Source organism: Ruditapes philippinarum, unplaced genomic scaffold (genome assembly GCF_026571515.1).
Source record: "Ruditapes philippinarum isolate M1 unplaced genomic scaffold, ASM2657151v2 ctg5734_1_1_1_1, whole genome shotgun sequence".
Taxonomy (NCBI): domain Eukaryota; kingdom Metazoa; phylum Mollusca; class Bivalvia; order Venerida; family Veneridae; genus Ruditapes; species Ruditapes philippinarum.
Genome location: NW_026866249.1, coordinates 84,088 through 101,321, shown reverse-complemented (window position 1 = coordinate 101,321; position 17,234 = coordinate 84,088). Strand labels below are relative to the sequence as shown.

Below are 17,234 nucleotides of genomic sequence, written 5' to 3'. Positions count from 1 at the left end.
AGCGATTTCTAACAGAATACTGCGCTGAACACATAAATCGAAAATTTTTCTAGCAATAGTTTGCAAAGGACCCTTTGTACTACCCTGATTAACTATTCTAATAACGTTTTGGTTATCAGAGTATATTTTAACGAACCTTTTATATAACTGATCAGAAAACGTTTCGATTGCAAATTCTAAAGCTTTTATTTCCCTCCAAGTTGAACTCATAATACGATCATCCACTTTAAACATATAATGAGCAACTTGATTGGTGGAACCTAGTAAAATACCTGCTCCTGCAAAATCACTAGCGTCTACAAAAAGAATACGCTCTGGAATCCTGTAAATAGGCATTACTGATCTAAATGTTAAATTTGACAAATTATTGAGCCAAAATTTCAATTCATTAACAGAATCTTGATCAAGATATATACGACTATCCCACGTTAATCTGTTTACAATTGGTACATGTAGATGTCTGGTCATGATATTACAAATATTACCAAAACTAAAGGACATTGAAATAATATTTCCTACTACTTTTGCTAAAAAACGTGCAGTAATAATAGTATCAGATTTGACGCAGTTAATCAATAACTGTTTCAATTTATCAATTTTCCTAGAGGGTATCTCAACGGTACCTTTATACATGTTCCAAATAAACCCTAGCCATTCTATAATCAAAGTAGGTGACCAAATACTTTTACAAGAAGACCTGCCTTGTGTAAATCCGAACTAACCCGCTCGCTAACCCACTGACAGACTTCTGGAGAATCAGTACCCCACCCGGCGTCTAAATAGACTATGATTTTTATCCCTAGGGTTCTCCAATACTTAACAAGCGGCCTTAATAATTTAGTAAAAATATAAGGCCCCGAACTTAAACCAAATGGTAGAACAGTGTAGACATAATATTTGCGACAACCGTTATCTTCCCACGAAAAACCTAAGAATTTGTGAAAGTATTCATTAATACTAACGTGATGATAACCCGAGCGTAAATCAAATTAGAACATGAGATTGCCTTTTTAAAAAATGTAATGCTTCTTTGCAACCCTCGAATTTAACTTTAAAATCATGTACGAATAAATTTACATGCCTGAGATCTAAAATTAATCTTTCTTTGCCGGTTGAGTTAACAGACACGGTTAACGGATTTACACAGTATGGCGCATAATGCGTTTCTTTAATGCATTTCTTAACCAAAAGTTCTGAGATAGCTTGACTCACGAATTTAGAGTGTTTTAAAGCTGACGCGTTATTTTTAAGAAAAACGGGAGAAGGTTCTGTATCAAAAGGTATCTTATAGCCATTTCTTATAATATCTTCAATAAAACAATTAACTTTTATCTCATTAACCCAGAAATCTACCTTATTTCTAAGACTAACATGTGGATGTAACACGTTTTGTTCACAAGAGTTATCAACATGTTTTGTACAAAATACTCAACTGTATTACTTATCCGGCTCACTTCCGGCTGTACTTGATGACCTTGGGTGACCGTCGTAGCCTGAGAACCGGGGAGGAACTGTACTCCTCTGGACGTAAGGTAATGTCCTCCGAGGTTACAGATGAAACAAGACCTGAGCGGGAATCGCTGTTGCTGGCTCGAACCTCCGACATAACCCCTTGGCATAACTGTCGCATTTCCTTGCGTAAACCAACGAAAGGACTGCTGTTTATAAGTAGGCGGTTGAAAAGGCTGCTCGGATGAGAACTGTCGCTGCTGTCTCGATCCTGACTGGGCGTAAGGAGAATACCTACGCGCCTGGGTAGCACGTGTGATGGCCCCGTGCAGTTTAGTAGCACCATCATCGTTATCGGCCAGTGGACTGGCATCATACTCTTTAACAGTAAGCCAACCATGTCTGTCGGCTATCTTTAGCAACTTATTACGATGCTGAATGTCTTTAATGTCTTGTTTGACCAGTTCTTGAATAGAATCGAAGCTACGTAGATTGCAGAAATTGTCAATTTTTTGCAAGTGTCTATTCTATCAACGTTAAAATCAAACTGAATTTGCAAACCTTCACTTTTGAACTGGAATTTATCGGCCGGCGATTTCTTTGCTGGTGTCCCGATTCTAGCTTCAATTTGGTCCAAAATGATATCACGCTGTCTGTCTAAAGCCCTCTCTAAAGTTGTATTAAACAATGAACTTTGCTCCGAATTGGACAAATCAATACTTCTGCCTGGCCTCGTGGGCGATTTTTCAATGTCATCCACTATTAATTAACTGAACAAAAGTAATGTTACTTGTATAGTAGCAAACCTCGAATGACTATTTAGCCGCGAAATACGCACGAGAAAAACGAGAACTATTCATACCAGATACTTTTAAATACCACAAATCAAAAACTAGAAAGTACCGAAAACAATATTTATGATCTAGCGCCACTTATTTTATGTCTTACTGCTTAATAACAAACACAGATTTCTTCAGATATGATATGAATACATTAAAAGCATTGCTCTCATGAGTACATTACAATAGTGGGATAACAAAATAAGTAATACATATTTCCTCTTAACTCATACTATATCCTTACAACAAACAACAAACAATATAATACTATTTGAAAATGTATTATATGTATGGAGCACTTGGAAGATCAGTGTGTAGTGTGTAATATATTCATATTTCAATTATTTATGTAACAATACATAGTTACTATAATAAATGCATCAAAACATATATATTCATTTTAACACATTCATAGACAATAATCTTAAATTCAGATAATAAAATCATCTTACAAAATATATTTTATCTAGATGGTTAACATTGAAACCTTTATTCAAAACACATTTCTTGCCAATTTTTATTTTTTTAAACTGATATTGCCTAGTCGATCGTTCAAAGCTGAATGACCAATACTACACATTACTTTAGCACGAAAACTTCGTTCATTGGACGCCGCCTTTCCTTGTTGATCTTGTTTTTCATATTTCGTGCATAAAACTATGCAATAGGATACTTTATTCGACCAATGGAAAATAATTTTCCTCTTATTCGCTCTCGCTCAACCGTGGAAAATTATATTTCCTCTTAACTCATACTATATCCTTACAATAAACAACAAACAATATAATACTATTTGAAAATGTATTATATGTATGGAGCACTTGGATGATCAGTGTGAATTTAAATAACGGGAAACAAAATTAAAAATTGGCAAATATTTCCTTCTTAGTAACAGATCAAAATACTGACATTTTCCAATATAATATTTATAGTCCTAAAGATAAAGAAACGGCTAAACGCTCCTTTAAATTGTCTTTAATGTAACCATCTTTCGCATTTTCACTGACCATATGACCATGTCTCTTAAACATACGTTCTTTAATTCCACATTCACTATTTGCAGCAGCGGTACCACCACCACTTCTTAAAGAATGTAATGAATATTTACTTATATCAGATACATGTGGTTTCAAAGCGTTTAAAAACATCTCACGCAAGTTCGTGTAAGAAGTTCTACAGCGTCCATTTCTCACTTTATATCCTGATTTCGTTTTTGACAAATTATATAATAGAAAATCTTCACCATTAAGCTCTGCCCATTTTTATATATTTTGACACATTTTCACAAGGACATAACAGAGTTCCCGTTTTCGCAATTATCAACCAATGACCATCTCTATATACATCCGTTTTACTTTTCTCAATATAAATAGCCATATATGACTGTTCAAACACTATATCCGATACCTTTATATTCAATAATTCAGCACTGCGCAAAAAACCTGCATAAGCTAAAATAATAGCACATATGATTCTTTGATTTTTAATATTTTTCTTTTCGTAAAGATAATTATAAACAGCCAAAATAGTTCCAACTGTAATTGGCTCTTTTCTGTTTACAAGTTTTGCTAAAATTCTTTTAGCCGCTTCTAAAATATTTATATTAATTTTAGAGTCAGTAGGGGAAACTAAACCATTCAAATCATGGAACCATTTAATAGCGTAAAAAGCTGTTATTACAGGAGCAGGAGTACGCGCAGTTTGAATTAATGAAGATAAATAAAGTGCCACAGTTAAAGTTTTAGCAGGTAAGAAATCCCCACTCCCTAAAGAATTACACAAACCCCACTTTATCCAACGATTAAATGCCAACCCATATTTCTTGCCAAGTATAAGCCGCTCTTGACTTCTTCAAAATGTCTTGGAGTAGGTCAATCTTATCCGCCAAAACCGGTGGCAATTCATCAATATCGTCCTTATGAATCTGAAAAAAAAAGATTTAAATTGAGAAAAATTTAATAAAAACAAATGTTCAAAACATGCTTACTGTGAAATACTTCAATGTGATTCTAATAACACTTTGTTACTTGTTATTATGTAATTCCTTAATATGTATGAATTTATAAGGAGACATTTCGTGTTAAATCGTGTACAATTAATTTTATAATTAAAATTATCACGAGTCTAATAAAACTTTAAAAAAATCTAAATTGATACGATGACATGAATACAAACTTGCTGTAATATGATACGATATAATACTTATATTTTAAACAATCCAAATGACAAAGAAAAAACTTCATTCAGCAAGTTAAGTGACAATTAAACTGAACATTTATATCAAAAACAGCTCCAGAAAGCAAATTGATCTTAACATCGACTCCAGTGAGCAAAATACTATTTTATAAATTCCGATAAGCTTTTGATCTTACAGCTCCAGTGAGCAAATAATTAAACCGCTCCAGTGAGCAAAATACTATTACATAAACTCCAGTGAGTTTTTTGTTCTTACAGCTCCAGTGAGCAAAATATAAAATACACTCCAGTGAGCAAATATTATTATTATTAACAGGGTCAATGAAAAATCCGATCTAGCGAGCACAATATTTAAAACTGCTCTAGTAAGCAAAATTTTAATATATAACAAGAGAGCAAAATAAAGCGAAATCTGTACCATTTAATAATATCTACAAAAACATCGTGAATCAAGGGAAACTACTCAATCTTACTAGGTTTATGACTCTGTCAGATTCAATTCCCCTAACAATTTACACGTAAAGCCAACATACCGAATTCCAAAAATTCCATGGCCATTCTTACATTTCGTGTAATATTTAGCCTCCGTAGGCAACATAATAAATTCTTTAATCATGTTAAAAAAACAACCATTTTGGGATAATAACGGCCAGAACGGTGCTGATTTCCATAGAGGGACAATTAATATTCCCTGTGCCCGATCTAAAATCATCTTATTCAAAACCCTGTGAATAAGATAAAAAGGGAGAACAAATAATCCAAATTCTCCAGCTCAACTTACTGTAAAAGCATCTACACATTGAGAACTAGGATGCCAAAACTTGGAATAAAAACGCGGCAATTTATGATTATATTCTGAAGCGAACCAGTCTATACTCATTTTTCCAAATTGTTTTTCAATTAAAACAAAAATTTCTAGTGATATACCCCAATCATCATTATCTACAATTTTTGACAGATAATCTATTTTTCATTAAGTGAACGAGGTATCCACTCTATTTCAAGAGAAATAGACTTACATAGACATAATTTAAAAATATCTAAAGAAATCTCTTGTAATTCTTTGTTTATGGAACCTTTAGTAACAATTGAAACAACACCCTGATTATCTGAAAACCATTTTACACGCTGATTCATTAACACATACGTAAGTGATCGAAGTACAGAATACACTGCAAACAGTTCCCTCCAAGTAGAGGATTTTTTACTCTCTTCTGGGGACCATTGACCATGGGAAACACCGTTTATAGTATTATCTTCATAACCAGCAAATCCTAGTGATGAAGCATCACTGTAAACTACTCTTGAACAAATCTGAGACTGGAAAATGTTCCGGAATTTACATTATCTAACTGTTCAATCCAAAACTTAATTTGCTTAATACTTTCCTGAGAAAGACAAATGTAAGAATCCCATGATAGAGAATGTAAAATGTCAATACTCAAATAACGGGTCATTATCTGTGTCACATGACCTATAACAATTGTCATGGAAATGACCTGACCTACTAAACTTGCTACTTTCCTAACTGGCACACGCCTGTGTACCTTCAAGTCATGCAATAACTGAGAAGCAGTTAACTTAGCCTTATTAATTCTTTTCTCGGAAACCATTATAATTCCATCTTTAGAATTCAAAATGGCCCTTAAAAAAATGCAAAACCTGTGTTGGAAGCCAAACACATTTATTTGCATTCGGAATAAATCCTGACAATAACAGATCTTGTTTAACCTCATTACTAAGCAACAATGTTTTTTCATAATCGCTCGCACAACCCAAACCATCGTCTAAAAAAGTTAATACCAATTTTCCTTCACTTCTCCATTTTGCAATTAAAGGTCTAGTTACTTTTGTAAAAATGTAACACGCACTCGATAACCCAAACGGTAAAACAAGAAACTTATAAAAATCACTTGACCGTCTTATTCACTGGTATCTGAACATTATGTATTTTGATCTATAATAAACATCTAGCTATATAATGAAAAAGATTTTTGTGCATTTATGTGTTCATTTTATTATACACATTACATGTCATACACATAATACAACAACTTTATTAAAATAATAACAACTATTTAAAAATAGTTAATGAAAATGATAAAACTTTATAAAATAAAAAAGTACTTACAATGATAGGACTTTTAACAGTAAAACCTTAAAAAATAAAATTGATTGCACACTGATTGTTGTCTTTGTCAATTAACGAAAAAAGTCTTTGATACCTTTATATGAATTATTTCGTTTTTTTTTTGTTCAAAAGTTAAATAAGTGTGTTGACGTTTAGCTGGAGGTTCTGCCATTATTTTAATAAAAAATCACAAGTTGGCAAGTGTAACAAAATTCAGCTGACAACAACACGTTGGTATTGTAATAAGGTGTAAAAATCAACTGACCAAGCTACAATACCTGTTTTAACACCTTGCAGCTTTTTTTCACGCCTCAATGATACGTGCGCATGACTGACCAAGTGTCAGTTTAACGGGTACTGATTGTATATGAATCATATCTTGATAATTATTCGATAGACAAAAAATTCAAAATAGCACTAACTAGGTTTCGTCTGTCATCACATAACCTAGAAATTGAACGAGGAAGGTATAATAATGTAATAAGAAGTGAAAGAATATGTCAATTTTGTAATCTAAATGTGGTTGAAAACGAATATCACTTCCTATTAACTTGTCCATTATACTCAAATATTAGAAAGAAATATCTGAGACGTAATTATTATACATGGCCATCTTTAAATAAATTTGATCATTTGATGATGACAAAAAATAAAAAAGAAATAGCAAATCTCTCGAAATACTTATACTTTGCAAATAAACTTCGAAAAGAACTTGAATAACTAATTATCAGCTTTCATCTAGTTTTTCTTGAAAAAAAAAAAAAAAAAAAAAAAAATTATTTCATATATTTTATTTTTCCTTTTTTACATTTTGTACTTAATAATTTATTCCAATTCTGACTGAACAAAACAGTTTCTCTCTTAAATTACTGTTCTTGTTTATTTGTGACTTTTCTCTTGTCTTATGGTAGTGTTTATATTTCATGTGTAACTACTACAGATGTTAATATGTAGGCTAGAAGTGATGTTAGATATTGCTTTATGCTGAATAAATGTTGTTGTTGTTGTTGTTGTTGTATAGAAAATAATACGTTTGGTTTCCAATTCCGGAGTCGGAATACGAATTTTCCGTTATAAAAGGTTATAATAACGTTGAAAAAAAATTTGGTTTCCACCAATTCACTGTCGTTATTTGAATTTGTCAGTATAATGGATTCCGATGTATTGCGTCCTGACTGTATTAAGTTCGTACTGAATTTTGTGTCCTTCAAATTTCCATGATAAATCTTTCTCTGATTTTAATTTATCTACTTATGAAGATAAAGATCGTGACTTGCCTTGAACTTCGTCTCTTAACGTTTGAAAATCCTGCCTCTGTGAATGCAGTTCATCCAAAAAAAGCTGTAGTTGATTATGAAAACCATGAGAGCTGCCTTCTGCTTGCAAGTCAAGACCACGTGGTGAATTGTCCACGTTTTCTTCTGACATTCCAAGGACATACAAGTAACACACTACACAGTTAATTTAAACTGATATTGCCTAGTCGATCGCCCAAAGCTGAATGACCAATACTACACATTACTTTAGCACGAAAACTTCGTGCACAAAACTATGCAATAGGATATTTTATTCGACCAATGGAAAATAAGTTTCCTCTAATTCGCTCTCGCTCAACCGTGGAAAATTATATTTCTCTGTTTAAGCATATACAAGAGTATTAAAGCAAGAATCAATACGTTTAGCATTATTTTGCATATTTAAGTATAAAAAAGCAAAATAAACAATTTGTTTTCTCCAATAAAGTTAAGCCTCTTCGTATAAAACACTTTAAATGACACCTTCCGTGCGAAATTTGACTTGAAATACAAAAGTGGAAACAAATATGAGCCAACATTAATATTCTAGAATATTTAGGGTTTTGGCGGCCATCTTTGACGCCATCTTGGATTTTTAAGCTTCGCACCGGACTTGAGCCAAATGAATACCCATACCGGAAACTGCAGACCTAGACAAACAATTTGGTATATAAAACTTGCTGTTGGCTGACATAGACCACTTCGATGTTATTTTACCCTATAGATTTGCAGCACTATAAGTCTTCTTGTCTGAAAATGCCGAGAACTAAGATATATATATGAGGCATGTAGCATTTATATTTCTTAGAAGGCAACTTTGAATACTATAAACTTATGCAGCTCCGGTAAAATATGAACATATGACAAACCCAATATGACCTTTTAAGTTACTTTTGCTTTGAAAACTTGTAACATTCTAGCGATATAGATGAGAGATCAATCATGGAAATCTTTTTTATCAAAATTGTTGTATTTTTGTTGCAAGTTGAGGAAACTTATCTTGTTGTCATTTCATAATGTTCCTATTTCCTCATTAAAGTTTTGCATTTGACGTGGTTAACACTACGGTAAATGTTTCATTTAGAGGGGAATTATGAAAGAAAGAAATAAAGAAAACAAACACCACCGGAAGTTTTTATAGAGCCGGAAAAACCGAATCTTTATATCTTTGCTATATATCGACCTTGAAATTTCAACTTACAGATCAAACCAATAAATCTGGGACAATAGAATAAATAATGTGTTTGTTAAACACAAATGCACTCGGCTCAGATTGTTGTTTTCATTTTTCAAAAAAGGTTCATTAATTCACTCAATAATGGACAGAAATATTGCTTAAAGTTGTATGCACAGTTATAACTTGATAGAGTCATGATGTTTTGAAATTGTGAAAATATAAATTGGCAAGTCATTGCTATGACTTGTGAGGAAGTTGAATCATTCAATTTACCGATAAAATTTCATCAAATGTATATAAATACAGGAGTTTGACCTTGAACCCAGTGACCCAAAACTCCATCAAAACTTATAGGACCACCTTAGGTATGTTCCTTGTGAATAGGAGTCCTTAGAATAAATACAAAGGCTGTATAAAAAAGTGCAATTAATCTAGTGTTAGCATAAGTCATCTTGACCATGTGACTCTCAACATTGGACATTCAAGGTATGTTCCATAAGCAAAAGTGTAGAAATCCATTTTTGGCACCCCTGATCTTGACCCAATGACCCTAACTCAATCCAAAGGAGATATCTTCCTATCAAATATGAAAGACATCTATCCATAAAAAAGCATGTATGAAAAAAGTGTAGAAAGCTGTTGATGGCACACTTGACCAACTGATCCCTAACTCAATCCAAAGAAAGACTACCATGAAAGATATCTTCCTGCCATATGTGAAAGACATAAGTCAATAAATAAAGTCAGTATGGGCAAAAGTGCAAAAAATCTATTTTTTAGCACAATGTGACCTTTATCCAACTGAGCCCTTGCTCAATCCAAATTTGAAAGACATTTGTAAATAAATAAAAGCAGTAGAGGCAAAAGTGTAAAAACCTATTTTAGAACAAAGTAACCTTCACCCAATTGACCCGTAACTCACTCCAAAGGAAGAATGCCGTGCGCCGAATAGGAAAGACATCTGTCAATAAATAAAGGCTGTATGGGCAAAGTATAAAAATCTATTTTTAGCACAGATAAACTTGACCAAACTGACCCATAACTCCTTCCAAAGCAAAAAAATCGTCAATTTAATGTTCCTACCAAAATTGAAAGACATCAGTCAAAAGAATACACCTGTAAAAGTTAAAAGATTCCATTTTTGACATTGGTGACCCAAAAGACCCCTAATTGAGCCCAAAAGAAGAAGACCTCAATAGACATGTCATTTTAAACACAAAAGACATCGATTAAAAAATAAAGGGTGTATGAGCAAAAATGTTTAAATTTATTTTTCAAAAACAATGACATAAACCGCAGTGATCCTTTACTCTACAAAAAGTTCGAAGACTATTGAAGGTATCTACCTACAAAATAAGGAAAATATCATTCAAGTGACATTATGCCAATCCAAGACAAAATGATTAATGTTCAGATAGAATTAAAATAATATTACATTTTGTGATATTTCTATGTCACCCGAATAATCAATATCCCCCGTGACCCACATAATTATCTATAAAAAAATCTTGGAAATTATTGGCAATGTTCAATTAATAAAAAGAGTGGAATAGTCTTTTTTTAACTTAAGCAGTTTCGATATTAAAACAGTCAATCTTTTAAGAATATGCAACGAATATATTCCAGTTTGACAGTGAAAAAATGAGCATAATGTCACTTTAGATAAATGAAGTTTTAAGGAGAAAATTAAGATTTAATTTGTTAACCATACAAGGTTCATTTTTTAAGGGATAAAACAGATATATCTGGGAATAACGGATGGCATAGTTACCCTTTCACTTTTCTTTAATAGCAAAATAGAGTGAAATAAATCCCCAAAGAAAGCCCAACGCGGCAAAATTGAAAATGTTGCAGGCTCGGTTTGATTGAGCCTGTTCATGGACGGTACTGGAAAGTGCATGGACTGGTAAAATTTAGAATTTTGAAACATCCGCAGATGTGTTCATATGGCGGTTATCATGGAACCTTCAATGTGACACGTTAGTACCATTCCATGAAAAGCGGCATATAGTCCCCAAGTAAAAAAATGCGTGTGCCCTATGGGTGATTAAACAGTATTCAAGTGAGGAATACTGGAACCACCCAACAAGAAAGATGCCGAATAGATAGAACTAAAATACCACAAGCACAACAATAATGTCGTGCTGAACGATCTTTAAGGATCGGAAATATAACATCCCTGATTGAATGTACGGGGCGACTTTTTACAGCCTCCACACGGCACACACAACGCTGATGTGGCGATAAAATAGAGTGAAATAAGAATCCCCAAAGAAAGCCTTAATTGCTTTCGCAAAGTAAGAATTCTCCTACAATCGAAGTAACAGAATAATCAATATTATCCCTTTTAAGCTCACCTGAGCTAGCTTAGGGTGAGCTTTTAGGATCGTTGAATGTCCGCCGTCAGTCGTCTGTCGTCCGTCCACACTTGTTCGTAAACACTGTAGCGGTCACATTTTTTGTGTCAATCATCATCAAACTTTGTCAGGATGTTTGTCTAGGTAATAGCTCGGAGCTAAATATAGAAAATCGTGTTAACACTCTAGTGGCTACTGTTTTGATCCAAATATCCTGGAAATTGGTCTGTAAGGTTGTTTTGATGATTTCTAGGTCAAGTTCGAATATGGGTTACCTGGGGTCAAAAACTAGGTCAGATCGCCCAAATATTGAAAAACTTTGTTTGACACTCTTGTGGTCACATTTTTGACTCAATTGTCATCAAACTTGGTCAGGATGCTTGTCTAATTAATCTTTCGGATAAGTTCGAACATGGGTCATCTCGTATGAAAAACTAGGTCACAGGAGCTTAAAATAGAAAAAAACTTTTTAACACTCTAGTGGCTACTGTTTTGATCCAAATATCCTGGAAATTGATCTGAAAGTTTGTTTTGATGATTTCTGGATCACCTAGGATGTGAAAGTTTACTGGATCTGTTTAATTATTCGATCCATAATTATCTTATCCTGATTTGTAATATTTTATCTCCGATCTTGCAAACAAATGCACATGACCACAGACTTAGTAAATGCACACATACACAAAACTGTTAAAGATGGGAAACGTTCTACTCTGAAGATATATTTATATTATGTTTTATAATTCATAATCCTGTTTCCAAGTTTAAAAAATATCCTTCAGATTATGACAGGTCTTATTTATCTATTTGCAGTTGAGATCCGTCAGCTGGAAATTAATGAATACGAAGACATCTGAAATATTGAATGATATTGAAAACGCTATAAAGGACCATCGGGAAACAGCTCTTGGATGCATCAAAGAGCAAACAGAAACATCATTAAAAGCTATCGAAACAGCAAAAGGGCAGTTAAAGTTAAGCAATCGAGTTGAGGTTGAAGAAATAGTCAAAGAGATTATATCGGACATTCATTATGAGAGCAACACAACCATAAATTCAAGCATTGAAAATCAACTTTCAGAACCGTTATTAGGAAGCGAATCAGTATTCTTTAGAGGAGGAGAAGTGGAAATTCTCCCCAACCAAAACATTAGAATAAGAACTTGTCTTCCAAGAAGGCAGCATAGAATGAAGAAGGGTAAGTTACTGTTGAAATTCTCCATTGGAGATATTTATTGAGTTTAACATAGACAGATATAATTATACCAACAGCGATAATTGTGGTATTTTTTTCAAATGTTAATCTTGTTACCAATAAATTATCGATAGTGAATCTGTATATTATATAAAAGATAATTATACCTTTATTTCCTAACCCTATGCTAACATCATGATAAAAAGGCATTAGCATTATTATTCTTTTATAAATGTATCCTTGGTAAAATTTTTTGTCTTATATTGTCATCCATTGTTATAATCGCAGTCAGGAAGATGAAACTACGATTAGATGAAATACGATGTTGAAAACTCAAAATAACATAGTCATTATATCTTCTTTTCTGCTACATGGATTAATCATTTCAAACATAAAAGACGTGTAAAAAATAAAGGCTAAAGTGACTCCCTAGTTGAAAAGATAAATATACGATTGAACTTAAACGGTCTGATATTGAATTTTAATCTGTTGAGAACATAAATATACGGTTTAATATTTAGTTTCCTGTTATTGTCGATCTTTAGCCACATAGTTAAAATTTGCTTTGGTCACAGTTGGACGATTATAGATAGTGTTAAGTAGTGCGAACAAATTATATACGTATTCCCTAGGCTTTTGATTTTACTTATCCGAATACTAATAGAAAAGAATGTTGTGTTTTTTTCTTATATAAAATCACTAAAATTTAAAATATTTCATTATCAAGAAAAATAAATTCTTAGATAAAAATCAGAGAAAACATGTTAAAACCGTAAAATGATGGTAATGTTTCATCTTTGTACATATTTGTAATGCAGAATAATAGAATAACACTACATCTCCTTTAAGTATGTGATGAAACATCTCGTTATCTTTTCAGTTTTTCGGAGAAGAATTGTGCAACATTACGAGATGAAAAAATCAAAATTACAAGTGTCTCCATTGCTACAGGAAGAAGATGCACCATTGAGAGATTTATATGTTTTTCCAAGTATGAAAATACTTGAGCACCACAAAATACAAAGCAAAGATGTTTCAGTGAATTCCTACACTGATATTTTTTTCAAAGGCAATAAAGAATGCAAAAACATATATATAACTGGTGATGCTGGGATAGGGAAAACTGCATTTTGCCTACGAATGATTCTTGTTTGGTGCTTTAAACCTGAAATAAAAACAATTAAAACATTTGCTTGCTGTATTAAAAAAGAAACTATGAAAAAAGAAAATTTATTTTCTCACGATGACTTACAAGTAATGAAATCGTTTGAATTTCTGTTTTACATTTCTCTTCGTGACACAAGTCTTTGTCACGTAGAAGATATGATAATGCAACAGTTAGGCTTTGGATGTAGCAGGTCATATCTCACTTCTATTCTGGACAGATATAAATGTCTTATTATAATGGATGGCCTTGATGAGTGGAACCATCCACCGTTTCGAACACATGCATGTCCACCGGGGGATAAGGTGCCACACAGGCAAGCGTACAAGAATTGCACATTTATAACAACTTCAAGGGCTTCTAAATTGGATATGATTCGTCTAAGCACAAGTGAGATCGATCAGCTAGTTGCAATAATCGGTATAGGAACGGACCAATATCAAACCTTAGTAAAAGCAGTTGTGGACATTTTAAATATGAAATTAAACAAAGACAATAACTCTGAGGCATTCATTGCCTTTATGAAACAGCAAAACCTTCTTGATTTGACACAAATCCCTATTGTTGTTATGCAACTGATATGCCAATGGTATGAAGAAGACTCGTTGGATACACGAAAATCAATAGTTTACGGTAAGACAATGCAAATGTTATTCACCAGAAGCAAAACAATGGAGCTGAAGTCGTTGCCAGAGTTGTCACTATCATTTCCAAAGCAGTGGAAAACTGTACCGGTATTACAACATTTATGCTACTTTGCATATGTAACATTATTTCCTGATGATGCAAAAAGCAAAGGTCTTGTATTTAATAACGACGACCTGGATCAAAATTTGTATGGCTTGAAAAGAGGTGACATGAATACATTATTATCAGCTGGTATAATCTCGAGGAATAAAGTGCTAACCACACTCCTGGAAAGGAAGTTCAAATTGCAATTTATTCATAAAAGTTTCCATGAGTTTGTAGCAGCAGTTTACATCGCAATGGAACAAGATGAATCATATGAAGTTCTTAATTATTTTTCGAACGTTTCACATTTTCTTGAATTTTCAAACGTTCTTGTTTTCTTAGCAAGTCTTTGTCCTAATGTTTTTCAACATCTAAACCAAATTCTCTTGAAACTGCTCCGTAAGGATGAATATTTTGTAGAATATAGGAAAATACATTTCTCAGGTTTCATATTCTACAAATCAAATATAAGATACATTAGATACAAAGAATGTCATGCAAGCTTAAAGGCTTTACAAAGTCTCTTCATCAGTTGTGCTAGAGAAAGTAAACAACTGATTTGTACAGAATATGCCGTTCATGTAGCAGATGTCTATATTGACGACGAAAAACAAATTGAAGAACCATATTTCGGCAGCCTTTTGAAGTCTGAAACGATTTTATCTCTTTCAACGTGTGGTATTATCAAAAACCTATCATTTGTTGATAATCTGGTAAAATTTTGCTCGAAGGGCCCATGTAGTGAATTTTATGTTAGCAATTTAGAGAAATTCACACATTTGCAATGTTTAGTGATAAGCATTTGCAAACTGCAGACAAGCCTCAATTTATATCAACTTAAAGAACTTGAATCTTTAACATTATTTGACGTTCTTCTAGATCAAAATGAGGATTGCGAAATTTCTAAAGTGCAACAGTACTTACAAGCGCAGACAAAACTCACACAGATTTCACTTGTTGAGATAGAATGTGCATGTGCAAAACATAATGGAACATCAACTATGGAGAACAGCGTAACACTAGATATATCTAAACACAAAGATCTAATAACACTAGATTTAAGGCGTGTTCCTGTTGTGGTTACAAATGTAAATACTTGCGAGCTTGAGTCATGTATTATAGAAACCGATGTTGAAATTCACCAAAGCTTACTTGTTTGTCTCGAATGTGCTCCCAAATTAGAATGTTTGACAATAGATCTTGATAACTGTAAATCTAGCAGTGTAAACTCATTAAGTGTTGGTGAATCACTTACGAAAATAATTCCAACTCTACAGTGTTTAAGAAACATAAAACTCGTCAATATTGATTTTGGAAATGGGATTATAACATTATCTTCACAAATGAAAGCTTTGGAAAATATAAAATTATGGTGGTGTACACTTTCAGTTCCGTCAATAACCAGTACTATAGATACTTTACCCGTTACGGGTTCAAAATTAATTATCGAATTGAATAGATGTAAGGTACTGTCTTATCAAGACCGCGTAAATCAACTTCAAAGATTACAGTTGAAACTTAAATCGGAGGATCGATTTGAAATTATGAAGTATAGTTTGCTCGACACACAAGAATTATCGTTTGAACTTTCATCTGTGAGTAATTCAGAGAGCTTATAAAACATAAGAACAAACTTACATGAACAGGCTCAATCAAACCGAGCCTTTCAATATTGTCGTGTTGGGCTTTCTTGAGGGATTCTGTTTTACTCTATTTTAGACATAAAATCAGTCCCAATAAACCAGAAAAAAACAACAAAAAATGTGTAAAATCATTTAATAATGAAATTTTGGTTCATGAATTTTCGTTGCTAAATACTGGTTACTTGTATATAGTATACATGTATATGCTTACAGTTTTCCACTTGCTAAATGTAAATGAGGTTTTAAATTTGATTCAAAACAGAATGCAAAATTTTACACATTTTAAAATATCAAATAAACTATAACAATGTATGTTAAATAAAGTTTATATACAAAATTGTAATAAAAAAAACTTGTTTCTCGTCTTGATTTTTAAAATTATGATTTAAATTGAAAATGTAAAGAATTTACAGGGAAAACGTACTACAAATATGAAATAATATCATCATAACCATTGTATTTTCTTTAAAAAAAGAATAGCAATGTTAGAGTTTGGCATAAATGAACTCTGGAAAGATTTGTTAATGCAGATACTAGTGCAAACATAAAACTTTGTATATATTATTGAAAAAGTGGAGACATGAATGTACTCGTCCGTTTGTCCGTCCGTCTGTCTTTCTGTTTGTCTGATTATCCGTGACACTTCGTGACCGGTCCAAAAATTAGTACATGCAACATCAAAACTATTGTTGGTTTTTGCTTAAAACTTAATGTATCATTTCTGAATTATGTCTAAAGGTCACATAAGACTTTAACTCTAGCATGGCTTTCGAATGTAACTACATGTATAGTCTTTCTTAAACTTACACAATTTCTTATAACTATGGGAATTCGATAAGTTCGTACAACTCTTTTTTCTATACAATTTAAGTTGTTGTTGTTTTATTTTCATTGTTGCGCAGAGTCCACTTTTTCAGTTGAATCAGCCGTTCAGACATATCGTACATTATTGTTCTTACTTTTTGTTTGAAAACCTATACACATAGTCAAACTTGGAAAATCGGAATGTTGAAATCAGGACAGTCATAGAGTTCCTCATTAAGAAGGGGACAAAT

General features: G+C 32.8%; 1 protein-coding gene across 1 annotated transcript in view; it reads left to right on the top strand.

Moving 5' to 3' along the window:
- Positions 1–16,540, top strand: part of LOC132731912 (uncharacterized) — a 44,829-nt gene extending 28,289 nt beyond the window's left edge. Inside the window, exons 4-5 of the mRNA XM_060718210.1 lie at positions 12,258–12,642; positions 13,520–16,540. Of these exons, the coding sequence (XP_060574193.1) occupies positions 12,258–12,642; positions 13,520–16,155 (3,021 nt within the window). The 3' untranslated portion in view covers positions 16,156–16,540. The remainder of the gene's footprint in view (positions 1–12,257; positions 12,643–13,519) is intronic.
- The last annotated feature ends 694 nt before the right edge of the window (positions 16,541–17,234 follow it).